This window comes from Macaca thibetana, chromosome 15 (genome assembly GCF_024542745.1).
Source record: "Macaca thibetana thibetana isolate TM-01 chromosome 15, ASM2454274v1, whole genome shotgun sequence".
Taxonomy (NCBI): Eukaryota; Metazoa; Chordata; class Mammalia; order Primates; family Cercopithecidae; genus Macaca; species Macaca thibetana.
In genome coordinates, this window is record NC_065592.1 from 66,471,098 (window position 1) to 66,487,500 (window position 16,403).

The 16,403-nt window shown below is 35.0% G+C and overlaps 1 protein-coding gene across 15 annotated transcripts in view; it reads left to right on the forward strand.

Moving 5' to 3' along the window:
• Positions 1-16,403, forward strand: part of NFIB (nuclear factor I B) — a 242,657-nt gene that overhangs the window by 223,542 nt on the left and 2,712 nt on the right. For all 15 annotated transcript variants that reach the window (XM_050759586.1, XM_050759591.1, XM_050759597.1 and 12 more), the window contains one exon: positions 12,628-16,403. This exon is cut by the window's right edge and continues 2,712 nt beyond it. In XM_050759586.1, the coding sequence (XP_050615543.1) occupies positions 12,628-12,757 (130 nt within the window). In that variant the 3' untranslated portion in view covers positions 12,758-16,403. The remainder of the gene's footprint in view (positions 1-12,627) is intronic.

Here is a 16,403-nt window from a genome sequence, read left to right on the forward strand (position 1 = left end):
AGAACAAATTGTGTCAGATTGACAAATTAAATAATTAGATTCATGGTATAATCATAAGTAATAAGAAATAAACATTGGCAGAAAAGAGTGAGGTAATCCCAGAAGGAGTTCACCAAGTAGAGTCAACATAATTTTCCAGCCCTGCTCTGATTGTAATCCTCCATTTACGGAAAGTGTCTATAGAAAGGTATATACTCAGATAGAGTTGTAGATCGTCTACCCATCTCTGTATTGGTTCACAGAAATTGCCAAAGAGTAGATTTTAAAGAATCAAAATAATTAAATGTCTACTTTAATTCAGATAAAAATTAAGGAAAAAATTCAGGTTATGTTTTTAAAAACAATGACTTTTTATTAATTCACTACTGAATTGAATACCATGTGACTTTTCTTCTTGAAGATTGATATAACATCCACTTTTAAAAGGGATACAGTTTTACATATTGTGATTTTTTTAACAAGATTGTATTCATCATCCCTTTTGAAAATAATAGAATATATGCTTATAAAAAGAAGATAAACTCAACGTAGGCATCTTATTCAAATAGCCTTTAACGATTAATAGTCGTAATTAAATTAAATTAAAGCATCTCATTAAAATATTCCAAATTAATATACATTTTAAAGTTAATTGAATTGAGTTTAATAACCTGATATTTCCATATTTTATTTAATAAAAGTTAATTGAATTTAATAACCTAATATTTCCATATTTTATTTAATAACTCTCTTATATTTCATGCTCTATCAGTTAACAAAATGGCTCATGTCTGCATACAAACTTACCATATTTACAAGAATTGCAAACCAGATGACATGCACTCATGTTTGTAAGTGCCCCTATAGCTGTGTGAACTTCCAAATCTATGGAATATTGATTGGCTTACTAAATCTAAAAATAGGATAGCACCTCTAAAGCATATTTGTAAATTGTTAGAGATTTAAAATATAACTTTACCTAGTTACTAGTAATTTTTTGAATAAAAAATTGATAGCCCATGGAAAGAGAAGGTGAGTGGGCAATAAATCTCAGAACACATGTATTGGAGGAAATGAATCTGATGATTACACTCAGTTCTTAGGGCAGTATTGTTGCTGTTACAAATCCCCTTCCTGGTGAAAAACTGATGTGGTAATCAGTTTCAGGCCATAGTAAGTCAGAAAAATATTCAGAATTTATTTAGGTGAAATTTTTTTTCCCTCTCAAAAATAGTAACTTTTCTTTTGAATAGTAGGTAATGACATGTAGAATGGTCTTAATGATTCCAAAAGCTCTTTAAAAGGTATCTTGGTTTTTTTGGTTTTTGTTTTTTATTTTTTAGACAGTCTCACTTCCTCACCCAGGCTGGAGTGCAGTGGCACGATCTTGGCTCACTGCAACCTCTGCTTCCCAGGTTCAAGTGATTCTTATGCCTCAGCTACCAGAGTCGCTGGGATTACAGGTGTGCACTACCACGCCTGGCTAACTTTTGTATTTTTAGTACACGTCGGATTTCGCCATGTTGGCCAGGCTGGTCTGAAACTCCTGACTTCAAGTGATCTGCTCGCCTCGGCCTCCCAAAGTACTGAGATTACAGGCGTGAGCCACCACACCCAGCCAGTATCTTGGTTTGTTTCTTCTCTTTCTATCCTGATTCAGAAAGCACATAATTGATAATGGCAGCCATCACATTCTACATTCAACAGGTATTATTGAATCTGTGGGCTGTGATAAATGCTGTGGTGATTGAAATGCTCACAGTTCTTAAAATCTAGGTGTGATGCAGTTCAGAATAAATAAATTCAAATGACACAGTTTGCTTTGCTTTGTTACAGTTTTCAAAAATGGACACAACAGAGTTCATATTTGCTAATACAAATAGCCCTTGTCTGTGGCATGACAGCTTATTCATCATTTAGAATTTATGACCTGTGTTTATTTTTAAAGCTTTTTTTGAAAGAATTTTGAAAAAAGAAGTCATAAATGTCTGTAACACTAGCACTTTTAAGGGAGATAATAGACATCTAAAATCTTCAGGGCATAGCTATAGCTTTAGAATCATCTGAATAAGTTGAAAATATTTAAGAAATATAGGTCTATTCATCCAAAGAATTAAATAATTTGCCTTTGTCGCGATGGAATAAATAAAATATCACAGGTTATTTTTGTTGTGGTAGTTGCCTTTTAACAAAAGGCAATCCGTGGAGACTGTAGTAGAACAGGACAGAGCAAAACGGGTGTTTTGGTTTTGCTTTATTTTGATTGATTGTTGTTTGCTGTCATTAAATTCTTTGTACAATCACTTTTCCATGGTCACCCTCTTTTCTGCTTTATACTAATTGCCCTGTTGAGGTGTTTCCATGTCAAACGCAGCTCTTGTCGGAACTGAAAATGGCAGTGCCAAGGGAGCTGTGCGAGTATAATCAAAGCTGGAAGATTTCCTCCACCCACCCCCAACCCCAAGGCCTAAGCATTCCCTTAGGAACCAAAGCTGACTCTTTGAGAAAGTTTTCACAGCCTTATTAGGTTACAACCCTGAAGGTGTTTTGTTGTTTTGACCTTAAAATTTTGTGAACTGTTTTGTGAACTGTGTGTGTGTGTGTGTGTGTGTACGCACACGCGTAGGAGTTGCTTGCACCTTGAGAGAGTCAATTTTTCTGCCTAAGTGAAAGGTCAGGAACTGCAGTTAACCCAGAGTAAGATACTGGTTTTATGAAGGGCTCCCTTCTAGTATAGTCAGAATGGGCTCAAGATCTTAGGAGGATGATAGGTGATGAATTGCTTAAGGTAGGTACTGTTGTATTTGTGCTTTGTCTCATGTGGACAAATTACCTTGTTGTATATATGAGTTATGTGGACATAAACATATACAGCAGTTACTCCCTGACTGGCTGTCTTTCTTAAAGTGATAGTCAGAATACAGCCTGTACTATCAGATATGAAAGATCAATATAATTGAATGAAAAAGAAAGCCGAAGGACAATCCAAGAATAATATAAACATAAGCTATTTTAAAACATTAGAGGGAGTGCTTCATGCAAAAGAGAAACTGAATTTATTGTTTCATTCTCTCTTCTCCCCCTTTACCCCTTTCAAGAAAACGCAAAGCCACAAGTGAGTGGTTGTATGTGTCTGATGGCTTATATAAACATAGAAGAAGGCTTCAGATGGCTAAAATAAACATGCGCGTGTTACCGAAGGATGTGTTTACACAAACCATTTGCTTAGCCTCTGAAATAATGAATAAATGAAGATTTTACTAAAATGATTGGAAGGATTTTTGTGTTTCTGCGGATGCCATAATTGAATGGCACCAAAGAGACTTTTATCAGCTATTTTCCATGTTACATGTGTTAGCAGTTCCTTTCTATGGATTGAATACTTCATTCTGTAGTTACTTTACACATGTTTTTCTAAGAAATTGTCGTTTATTACTGCAATTCTAGAGAGTTGCTTGATTTCTCAAGAGAAATTTAGCAGCCAGTAAAGGTTATTTGGATCTGGTTGGTCAGGAGAGGGAAGGAAAAAAAAAAAAGAAAAAAAAGTTGGGGGGGTAATAGCTCTCATTTTATCCATGTAACTTAATTTGCATAACACTCGCCTCAACCGTTTTCCTTGCTTTGTTCATAACATTTTCTTTGTAAAATGTATGCTCTCAAAGGAATGAATATTTAAACAAAAATAATTTTCAATAATGGGTTGCAAACCATGTTTGTATTACATATATGTGTTTGTGTGTATGCATATGTATGTGTGTGTATGTAGTGTGTGTGTATATCTCCACATATATGTGGCCTATGTATGATAAGGGGAGTATGTCCTTAGGTAATATGAAGAGTTAACTTGTATTTCAACATTACACTAAGACCATCCCTGCGAATTCAGTAGGTTAGCATTTCCTGCTCTCAGTTTGTTATCTTGACACATAACTACAGTACAACAGCTGGGTTGTTCCTGGAGTTCCTGGGGGGGGCTTTATTCTCCGAGTGCTGAATTTCCTTTTCCGCTGTCAGCTCTAAAGTGTTTTCAAATCCTCAACTTTTTATACACCGTTCTGGGCCCCTAGCACCACTCTGGGACTATGATAGAAATGCTGAGACGGTGGATGAATGGAAGGATCTTTGGTTCAAGGTGGAGAATTGCAAAACCCAACATTTCACATGACTGTTGTTTGGTAAAGGGGCTGTTAACTAGTTTTGTCTTTGTATTTGAATATTCTTTTTAAAGGAATTACTCTATTCTTATCAAAATTATTTGCACCTGTTATGAAATCAAAAATAAAAACATTACCATTCTTAAAAATGATCTTGATACGGTTTTCACAGACGCACAACATCTGTGGTCTGGCTATTGAATAATATGTTGGGATTTGTCGTAGTTTTCCTAACTTTCTCCATTTATAAAGAAAGATTTGTACAACACGACGTTTCCTTTTTATCTGGGCAAACTCTTCAGAACACTTCCTAAGAAATTAATTGTATTCCAGCCAGACTTGCATGCTGCCATCCCACAGGAAATGGGTCAGCAATCCATTAAGATGCCATTAGATAATCTAATTTGGAACTTAATCTCTAAATTAACCATGCTCCATACTTGAAGCATACTTGAGAGAAAGAAAAAAAGTTTACGTTTGAATCGATAGGGGAGCCGAAGCGTGAAGAAGGCTGTTTGTTTTTTCTGTAGCTGTGGTCACGTCTCAAGCCGTCTGGTAACCAGGAGAAACCAGACATGATGTAATTCCAGATTGAACTTGAACTTCAGGGACTTAGGATGGGGGAACAATGGACCATAGGAATCAATAATGTCCATTTTCCACATGATTATGTTTGGAGCTTTAAGTTAACCTTTATGGGAGAAGCAGCAGGATCTGCAGTGTGACCAAAATGAGATGATCCTGAGACAAGATGTTAGAGGAAAGAAAACAACTTTTTTCCATGATATTTTCTGAGCAGGACTGCAGATTCCAGCAGGATTAGAAAAGTTCCCGCTCTGCAGTAAACCAGTGGCCTGTTCAGAGCACTCTTTGTTCGCTTAGGTAGGACAAACTTAATCTTACGTTTCCTGTCAGATGATTTTTGGCAGCGCTACTGGAGAGGGAGGAGCATGATTCTGAAAATTCCCAAATGTAAACCTTGCTGATTAACCCTTTGCAGTGAAAGGAAGTATGTTAAACACCTACTTTATTTGCATATATTTTATGTAAAGTGCCATATTTACATGTGTATTTTGTCCATAAGAAATCAGTTCCCTCGACAGCCAGTGCACCATTTATTAGCTTACCTTTTTGGTTCTCATTTTTGCTAGCGCTGTTAGTAGGGATATGATGATTTTTTTTAGTTAAATAACAAAGCCTATGAATTAATAAATATAATAACATAAGTGATAAAAGAAAAGGCAAAATCTTAAGGTCAAGTCATTGAAGAATGCAAATTTTAAATATTGAGAAATTGCAGAAAGTTACAATTATTCTCTCTTGTTCACTTTGTTTCACACACAGGAAGATTCTTTTGCCCATGTGAACAGAGTAGCAAGCATAATATTAAAATGTGTTCAGTTATTTCATCATTTGTAATTTTATGCTTCAGCGTTCTGATACTAATAAGTTTCATCTTTTAGAGGTAAAATTGTGCAAATAATGCTGATTTTTCCTTTTAAATGAAAATCATTTATAAAAGAGTCTCTTTTTGCTTTGTAGAAAACTTACATTTCTATTTGATTTAGTATGCCTTGGGTGATTTTCTCTAGTGAAAGGCACTATTTTGAAGCACCATTTTTTGTAGAGAATTTTGTCTGCTGTTAAATCTTCACGTATGCAAATAAGAGGAGCAGTACCACTTTTAACAATAGCATTGAAAAGGAGCCCAGGGTAGAGAGGAATACAGACAGAAAGAGGCTGGAAATCAACATGTGGGCTTCTCCACGGTGCTGTGGTCTGTGGGAGGAGATAAAATAATTACTCTGAGCCTGATAATTCTATATTTTTTAATTGACTAAAACCTCCCACAGCTACCTAAGTTCTTATATATGTATGCATGTGTGTACTGTAATTTATTTATAATTAGTCATCATAATAATTTTTCATCTTTCATTTTCAGTTCTAAAATTTGAAAAAGATCAGACACAATTTTTTTAAAAGTCCTTAATTTGGCCTGTTGAGGAAGAGCTTTTTTCTTATTTATGTTTAAACCGAACATTTTAAGGAGGTTTTTATTTAAGTGTAGTTTGCCATATTCAAGTCTTCAAGGATTGTGTAAGAATTTTTTACTCAAAGAGTGCAGTAATTATAAGAAACACATTTAATATTTAGTGGCAGTGCTCCCATATGGAGTGGCTTTTCTTGCCCTATGCTCTTTATTAGATAAAATGTTTCAATGGTAGATGCTATTATTTTACTTAGAGAATGCTAGCACTCATGCATGGTAAAGTTAACATTCAATCCACTATGCCCTAAGAACAAAACACTTCTGAAACAATTGAATATAAATTAATGAGATTTGATGGTCTACCATTTTGATATGCTATTTTCAAAACCGTTGGTCCCCAAGGAGTAGCAATAAAGAAAGCTATTTACCTACTTAGTTAAGAAACAAATACGTTTCTCTTTCATTACTGTGAAGTCCTATTGCTTGCAGTTAGAATAATTCCATGAGCCACCTGCAGTTTATGATATTTGGTATTTCCCAGAGAGCCCACAAGAGTACTTTGCAGTTCAGGTAAGAGCTAGCCAGGGAGCTTTCTGATACAGATTATTACAAATAGTAATAATCATTAGGAATCATCTTGCATGCAAATAGGGTCATTCAGATGGCAATAATGATCCCTAAAAATGGGGAAAATAAATCGAAGAAACCCAAGACCGGTGTAAAGTACTTTGTATATTTCACTTCCAGTCTAGCTTCATCTGAAGTGGAACTCAACAAGCAAATTATAGACATACAGCCACATCTGCACATATGTAAAACAAAAGCAAATACTGCGTTCAGCTGAAAAGGAACTGGAATTGGAGAAATAAAGCACAGTTATTTGTGCTGAATTTTGAGCTCAAGAGTTATACTTCCACAGGAATTTCATTGTGATATGAACCTTAATTCACAGAGTCTTGTATAATTCAGTGGTAATATAACTTCTAGTCCAGTGAAAAAAGTAAACTATGCTTCACAAGAAGGGGAGATGAGAGAAGTTTAGTGGGTAGAAATACAGATCCTAGAATGACATTGCTCGAATTCAAGTCCTGCCTTCTACAATTTAGTAGCAATATGAGTTGGGCACAACACTTAACTTCCTAACTTCAGTTTCATCATCTGTAAAATCAGGATAATAATGGTCTTTTCTCATAGATTTGTTATGAGGATTAAAAGTTTTAAGGTAGGTCAAGCATGTAGAACAGTACCTGGCAAATAATACACATTACATAAGTGCTAGCAACTAGTATATTTATCAAGTACTATTTTCTTTGTTCTAATACATAAATAGATTCAATTTAAGTATTTATTCTTTCTACTGGTCTGAGTGACCATTTTTTTCACAAGATATAATCTGCGGCCTTTGTGTTATATTGAAGTAAGCAACCAGTCCAAATGCACCCATGTACAACCCAGGACAGCATAGTTTTCCTGACAGGTTTTTTTGCTATTAATAAGGAAAATTGTTTATTGTGCATTTTACAAGAAATACTAATACTTGTGTGTTAATATTTTGCCAATAAAATTAGAATGTTTAGCCAAGGAAGTAAAAAACTTTCCATCTTGGGGAGATCAGAAACTGTTGCAAAGGAACTAAAGGCAAATCCTTCTTTTAAATTAAAATACTTATTTTATTTATTCCCCATGATTTCTGGGCCATTGCTCATTTTTATTGCCATCTGTAAATAATGTGGCTACTGGTATGTATTAATATGTACAATTCTTTGTGCTTTATTCCTGTAATATTTTTTAAACTTCTTGAAAGAGTACTTACTATCTTTGAAGTAAATATGGTATTTTCTCATGATTAAACCAGTATATAAATTCTAAATGGACAATATTATTATTGCCCTGAAAAATATTCACATATTGGATACTTAGACATTTTATAAACTGTTTAACAAGTATGTTATCTCATCCATTATCAAATACACACAGACTAGTAATAAATGATTTTTGCCATTCTGAAAATAGCTCTTATTGTTTTAATCACCTCCAACTAATAGGTGATGTAAAGTCTTTGACTTTGTTTAGTTTTTGGCTCAATATAACGGCTTCATACATGTTTATGTGGCACCCTGGGGTTCATAGGTGTTAGTGAGCTAAAAGGTAAGGGCCGAAATCTTTTGGCCTAGAAGACACACTCACATAATGCACAATTTAAAAAAACAGAACCATAAAATGTTGGTATGGCTGCCCAGAGCTATTTCTCCCTTTCTTTCACTGAAAGGTATAGCGTCTCTTTACTCTTTGTAGTTAGATGCAAAGATGAACTATTTTACCCAGTGTATCCAGGATAAGACATATAGAAATAGTGCATCTTTTTAAAAGGAAGAAGTGGGTATCTTCTTCCCCCTTAATCCTCATGCTGTAGAACTCACCCTAGTAGAACTTCAACTAGATTTGTTTCAGAGGAGATGAATACATAGAATTTCAGATCACTTGGCCACTTAGACCAGCTACATATTCTGTGCACTAGTCTCTTCTGCAACATTAGCTAGGTTATAATCCAGCTTGTGTGGGGCATGAAAAGTTCACTGTCTCCTGAAGCCAATTAATTTTGCCTTCAGACCACTCTGTTCGAAAGTTCTTTCTTATGTTAAGTCATCTGACTTCCTGTGGAGGCAATATAATATAGTGAAATGGTCAGAGAAATCAGACAGATCTGAGTCATAACTGAGAGCTAAGTGGGAGACTTTGGGCAAACTTGCCTCAGTTTCCTCATATATGAAACAGAGATAATGATGGCCATCTCATGAACTCATTGAGAAAATCAAGTGGCATAGCATATGTAAAACACCAAAGATGGTACCGTGATTATAGTAAGTCCTCAGCATGGCTATCGTCTGGAAGTTTTGCCTTTGTGCTATTCCTTCAACCTGAATCATGCTTAAGAAGTCTATATTCCTTTCCACCTCAACTGCTGTATCTTCCCTGACTACCTTTAGCTGTTCTTCAATGACATAATTTGGTTACTTGCTTCAACAAATAAATGCCATAAAGTTAGATTTTCTTGCAGAGTGCTACCTAGAAGAAATACAGTACTTCAGAGGTAGTCTTATGAATACAAAAATGAACTTGGACCATCACCAGTAATGCATCTTAAGGTCAAAATAATTCATTTGCTTCTTCCCTTTTGGGGGGAGCCATGTCATACATTTGGTCAAAATAGCAAGAAAATAGTATCCATGATATCAAACATTTTATTTTTGGAATTTTGATTTAGCTCTTGTGTATTTATTTTATAATGAATTATCTCATTATATACATAGTAATAGTCATTAGGATGAGTCGTACTTTGTGTTAAGGTACTATCAAATTCTTTTGTGTCAAATTCTGCTTGATTTTTTTGCAAAGTAATTATATCTTTTTTAAATGGTTATATCTAGTTTATATTTTCTAAAGATGTGCTTTCAGCTTTCAGCTATGCTCATCTTCTGTTTGCCCAAACAAATGTGATTCAGCAATGAGAAATTTGATAAAAACAAAGCAAATGCACACTTACAAAGATACATTGCTGAGGTAGCTGAATTTGAGCTTGAATATTTTGAAATCCTTTCAGTTATATTCTCATGTCTCTTATTGGAATGCAGATAGTTGGAATGAACATAAGATTATCCATATAGTAATTCTCAGTGTGAATTAAAACTATTAAGCATTTTACGTGTAACTAATTTGTTTTTGTGTGTTTATTTTATCTATACATGTGATTATTGATTTTTATATAGAGAGTTAGATGTATAAAAAGCACTATTACATTTTTACCTGAATAAGTATGCAATTTTAGACATTGTACTTTTGAAATTAAGTAATCTATATTACTTTGATTAAATATATTTATTTACATTGTTATCTCAGTCATTGAATTAGTTTTATCAAGTTTTTTTTTTTTCAACAGGACTACCAAAAATAGCTCTAAAAAATGTCTGTCCCTTATAGTTCTGAACTTAACCTACAGATTGGCAATAAGAGACTTGTAAAACTCGTATATGGGGTCTGCATAGTGTTAATGTTTGAGATTTATTTCCCCCCAAAGGTTCATAAACAGTATTGACAAATATATTGCACTCTGCAATTTTGATATGGTCATAATGTAGGATGGGCTGTTTGAAAGATTTAAATAAACATTTAAATTAAATTTGGTAGGCATTCTGCAGCAAGAGTCCTGTTAGTGACTAGCATCAATTTATTTTTATTGAACATTTTCCAAAGAATGACGTATGTCTCTTCTAAAGAACTGAGTAAGAGAGTTATTGCAAAATAAACCCTGAATTTTCTGCCATTAGTTGGTAGACTTGTCCATGTAAGGAGCCACATCTATTTTCAATCATTAAAATATACTTTATATCCCTAAAGCATACAATCTCCAAATGACTTTCTTGAGCTCACTTAATTTGGCACTCTTGTTAATTTTGCAAAGCAATTTGCTGCTTGTTGACATTGTATTTTACCGTCAAGGATTATCTGTTTTGCCTAGTCCTTTTGCTTTTGGTACATGCTTTTTACTTCAGGTTAAAAATAATGTATACCCGTTTTTGTAATTTATTTTATTTGTTAAGAAATAGCACCAGCTATGCTCAGACTCTATAAAGATAGATGTGACTAGGTCATTTTCTCTGTGAAGTTCACCTTTCAGTTAGTAAGATAATCCCAGATAGAGATATTTATGAAGTAATAAATGCTGTAACAGGACCATGTACAAAGTGCAGTGGAAACACAGTTGAGGGTAAAATAAGTTTCATGATTCATTATGTAACATTGTTCCCAATCAGTGGTGCAAAGCACAAAAATAATTGTTGATGATGTGTGTGGGAAGAGAAATATGTGAAAACAGTTAAGCTGCTTAGTAAAAGTTTCAATAACAAGTATTCTTAAGAGTTAAGTTTTTCATCAGATTGTGAGGACATATCTTTTTAGTTTGAATGTGATTATTCCTGCTTAATCAATTTTTGTTAATGCTAAGTAGATCTAATTTTAAATTCAGAGATACCTATTTTCTCTTTATTGGGGACCAAATCACAACATATTCATGACTATATGTAATCTTGGGTGACACCTCTTAAAAATATATAGCTGGGTGTGATTTGAAACAATTAATTGATTTGTTTGTCTGAAAAATGTATTGAGCATCTTCCATGTGCTAGATATTTTACTAGAGATGGACTTTCTTGGAGTTTGTAGTCTAATTATAAAATCCCTTGAGCACAAATGGTGATTGAGCATATCTAGATTGATAGCTACAACAATAGTGCCCATCTCACTTCATGGTTTCAAAAGTAAAGCAAGGGATACTCAATAAAATGTAAAACATTGAAAGTATGTTTCCATGCTAGGCCATGACTAATATGTGTATGGAATTGTCAGTTTGATGTTTTCTTGGTTCATGATTATTTATGCAGCTGTTACTTAACTGACGTTCATTTGGAGTTGAGTGTTGGAACAAGCAATACATTAGATTAAGTGTACCCAAAAGGTGTGCTGTAGAGTTGTTTCATGATACCTAGATCTGATGTTTTTTTATCCTCCATATGATACTTCTTAAAGGGAGACCATGCCAGTAGCAATTAGAGAATTGTTTTCCAGCCTTTTTTTTTTTTTTTTAAACAGCCTGTAATTCAGCATAGGCGAAAGTTGAACTGATGAGAGGAAGGCAGGAATGTTATCATTTACTGCCTCCAACACCCCCACCCCTCAACCCGACACCTATCCCTCCAAACTCCCCATGTGCAGAGCAGCTCAAATGTGGTATCATTACTGATGGGGAGGAGCAGGGAGTGCTCAGGCTTCTGCTGCAAGCCAGTGTAGGGAAACATGCATTGGAAGGAAAAACTCTGGTTCTCTCTGAAAGTAAGTTAAAGAGGGTTAGGATAAGAAAACCACTGGAGAGCTATAGAACTAATCAGCACAAGCAGAGACCCTTGTGGCCTCCTGTAAATGTTTTTCCTCACAATGGGTATTCTGTAGAGAACAAGAAAAGCTGTGTTCCATTTTGGTTCTAGGATTCTTATTTGTTCGGTCTTTACTAAAAATCTCTGATTAAAATATGTTTGATAATTGGGCATTTCAAATTGCATATTATGCATGGGCCTACCTTAAACATGTAGTTTTTTTTTCCTGTTGTAAGGAGAGAAGAAATATCTTTCACTGTACGTTTCAATTTTATTCAACCCAATAGGCAGGTAAGAAATTGAAACCCATCTGACCACTGAATTGCTTGTGAATTAAAGGTAAAACAAGATCAGAATATAACTGGCAACATGTATTGGTATCAACAGATTGCTGCTTTTCTTTTTCTTTTTTTTTCCTGTACAAAAATGAATCATATTGCACTTATATTGATAAATATATAATATTTTAGAATATCCTCAATCAATTAGAATTAAATAATTGTTTATATATCTTACTCTGGATTTTTCTGCCTCACTTTAGTCTTAATTTTCATTTAAAAAATAGACTATAGAGTAGTCCTGGTACCTGGGCTAGCTTGGTTCCTTTCCAAGTGTCAAATAGGACACCCATCTTACCGGCAAATGTCCAAAATTACGGTTTGAACATAATTGGAGAACCTTTCCTTCAAGCAGAAACAAGCAACTGAGGGAAAAAGAAACACAACAATAGTTTAAGAAATTTTTTTTTTTTTTTTAAAAAAAGGAAAAGAGGAAGACTGGACAAAACAAAGGGTGAAAGGAAAGAAACTGAAGAAAGAAGATAATAGACCAGCAATTGCAGCACTTACAATCACTAATTCCCTTAAGGTTGAAACTGTAATGACATAAAAAGGGTCGATGATATTTCACTGATGGTAGATCGCAGCCCCTGCAACGTAGCCTTTGTTACATGAAGTCCGCTGGGAAATAGATGTTCTGTCTCTATGACAATATATTTTAACTGACTTTCTAGATGCCTTAATATTTGCATGATAAGCTAGTTTTATTGGTTTAGTATTCTTGTTGTTTACGCATGGAATCACTATTCCTGGTTATCTCACCAACGAAGGCTAGGAGGCGGCGTCAGAGGTGCTGGGTGACAGAGCCATGAGCCAGCCATTTTATAAGCACTCTGATTTCTAAAAGTTAAAAAAAATATATAAAATCTCTGTAGCCTTTAGTTATCAGTACAGATTTATTAAATTTTGGCCCTTAACCCAGCCTTTTCCAGTGTGTAACCCAGTTTGAAATCTTAAAAAAACAAAAAATGAAAAAAAAAGGAAAAAAAGAAAAAAGGAAAAAAACAGTTTGAACACAAAGGCTCTATGGAAGAAATGCCTCTATGTAGGTGAAGTGTTATCTCTGCATGCAACAGTAAAAATTAATATAATATTTTCCCCACAAAAGAAACACTTAACAGAGGCAAGTGCAATTTATAAATTTATATCTAAAGGGGAATCATGATTATAAGTCCTTCAGCCCTTGGACTCTAAATTGAGGGGATTAAAAAGAATTTAAAATAATTTTGAACGAATTTATTTTCCCCTCAGTTTTTGAGGGCATTAAAAAGGCATTAAATCAAGACAAATCATGTGCTTGAGAAAAATAAAATGAATGAAAACACAGCACTTATGTTGGTTTAGCTGCAGCCTCCTTGGAGGTAGAATTTATTTATTTAAAATTACTGGTTGCATCAAGAACCCATAGGGTGTACAAAAGGTTCTATAAAATCTGCATTATAGAGACAAAGAGGCAGGCAAATCCATGTCACGAGGGTAAAGCTTACAGTTTACAAACTGGGAACGCCAGGGTGTAGGATATAAAAACGCACTCTTGAGAAAACAAATGGAATCAGGGTGCTGAAAACTTGCATGGTGCTTTCAGACATTAGCCTTGTTCAACAAATTTCTTGTATTGACAGATCCATAGTGTGCATGGGCAGACACATTTTGCCTCTATGTCTCTTAAAATTTTAATTAAAAATACTCTTTCCAGTAATCCTAATTTGCACGAAGATATAATGTCCACATTACGTGCCTTGCCTTGAAATCTAAAAAACAAAAAACAAAAAAAAAACAAAAAAAAAACAACAAAGTGACATCACTACACTTGTTTTGCTGCATTTATTATCATTTTAAATCTTTACCATTTTTATGACAAAATATTTTGTACTCCAGACGAAGAAAAATGTGTGACATCATGGATTTTTTAGACAGTTATACCTTTATCTCACATTTATAAAGCATATCATGGCTGTGTATAGTTGCCGCTTAAAAATTGTAATCGACCAGCAATATTTTCAGTATTTTGGTGTTTTTTTCTATTAACCTTTCATGTTTTTCATCTTCCAATTAATATTTGGGGGGGAGGGGTTTCAAATTTATATGAATTATGCAATACCAAGTTTTGCCTATGTAGGTAGTGCTTTTAGCTGTATTGGTTATTATAGGTAAGTACACAGATTTAAAAAAAAAAAATAATGTATGCTTTTTTGTTTGTTTGTTTGTTTTAATTGACCAAAGTGGGTACTGCTATTTTTGCAGTGTGATGAGGTCCTTTTGTGTACTGAGAGATGGACAGGGGATTCTTTTTAATATACATATATATATATTCTGGGGTGGGTGGGAGGATTTTTAACACTTTACAGTGTAGCTGTGAAGCAGTGCACCCTGAGATGGGCCTGGGCTGCAAAGCGACTGTTCTGCCTACTGTGACAAACTTCAACTTACACAGGTTCCCCTCTCTAACTTCCCACCTGGGGTGCAAGCTGAACTCATTACTGGTTTTCATAACAACACTATAGTAAGAACAAGCAAACACAACAAATTCTCCTGGAGGCAGACTTGGCTTAAAAAGGCAGACTTGGCTTGGTGATAGTTTTTTTTGAAAGTTCCAGATCCACAGTGGAGAGTGAGCCTGTCTCATATTTGGCAAAAATATTTGTTGAAATGTCCACATAGGGTATGTTGGATGTTTAACACTTTTGAGGGTTTAACACATGAATATTCTTTCTCCTAGAAAACACATTAGACCTGTTGGAGGGAGTCTCCTGTATTCCTTCTCCACCACTTTTCGTCCCCATTTCATTTCATTAATGATAGGATATGATTTACCTGTGACTTACTACTTCAAATGGATGGCAGTGCACTTGGATTTTTTTTTAATATCCAGAAGATTGAACAGAGGGTTGCTATTGTTGAATGTATTTGGACTGATAGATTAAAATCAAGGTTCAATTTTTAAGGAAGAAAAAAGTAAATCCTGTTTTCATTTTACCTGCCCTTTTAAAACTGAGAACCGGAGCAGAAGGGAAATATAGAATTTTAAGCAATTAATCTTCCTGTGGATGAATTAAACCCATTAGATGCTGATGGGATTTTTTTTAAGGAATGGTACCTTAACTATATATTTGATTTCGTTTCCCCTGAGGGCTAGAGGCTGAATGGAGGCTGGTTTTATTTTGCCCTTCCCTCACCCCCCAGTCCCACTGAGTGTATTCATTACTAGAAGGAAAATCTTTCAGAATTAGCGACACATGGTAGGCTGTCTTAAGGAGTCCCCTGGCCCCCTTCCCCTAGGCCATGGCCTAATAAAATAAACTGTCAATTGTTCTCACAGCATATCATTTAATAATGAATACTTTAGAACAATGCTTATGGGCTGGAGAATTGTATTTGATTAGCCCATTCAGTTTGATAGCCCAAATGCTGAACAGCACAGCGGGATCCTAGCAGTGCAAGTTCCAAAGTAAGTCCAATCCTTTCCGTGATACTTGCCCTGGTAGCAAACAGATCATCTCAGCCAAGCTCTTCATGTATCTTTGACCTATTAGGTGAACAAATGAACCTCACAGGACACACAGTATTTTTTAAAGGCAGACTCGCTCTCTTTTTTGCCAGTGAATGAGCAGTTCTAGCTAACCAAGTTACACACTGTGGGTATTCCTGCCTGCCTCTTGAATACAAAGGCCTAGTTCAAGTGTTGCTTTTTTATTTCAAATCGATTTTTCCTTCTTTCCTTTTTTGAGATAGAACTATTAAAAGTACTACTATATATATAAAATCTCAAATCAACTTTTTGGCCTCCTCCTCGTGTACCAGGAAGTATATTCTGACGAAGGGCCCCGCTTTTGCAGGTCTTGCACGCCCCTCCCTTACCCAGAACTGCAGAGCTTCAGGATGGTGAAGGTCACCCAAGGGCATGAGTAGGGGGTGGTGTCTCCAACCATCAGTTCCGTGGCACTGTTCAGCCTCCGTGTGCTGCTCTGCCACCCACCACTCACAGTGCCTCTGAAGTGTGTTTCCCCTGGAGTGA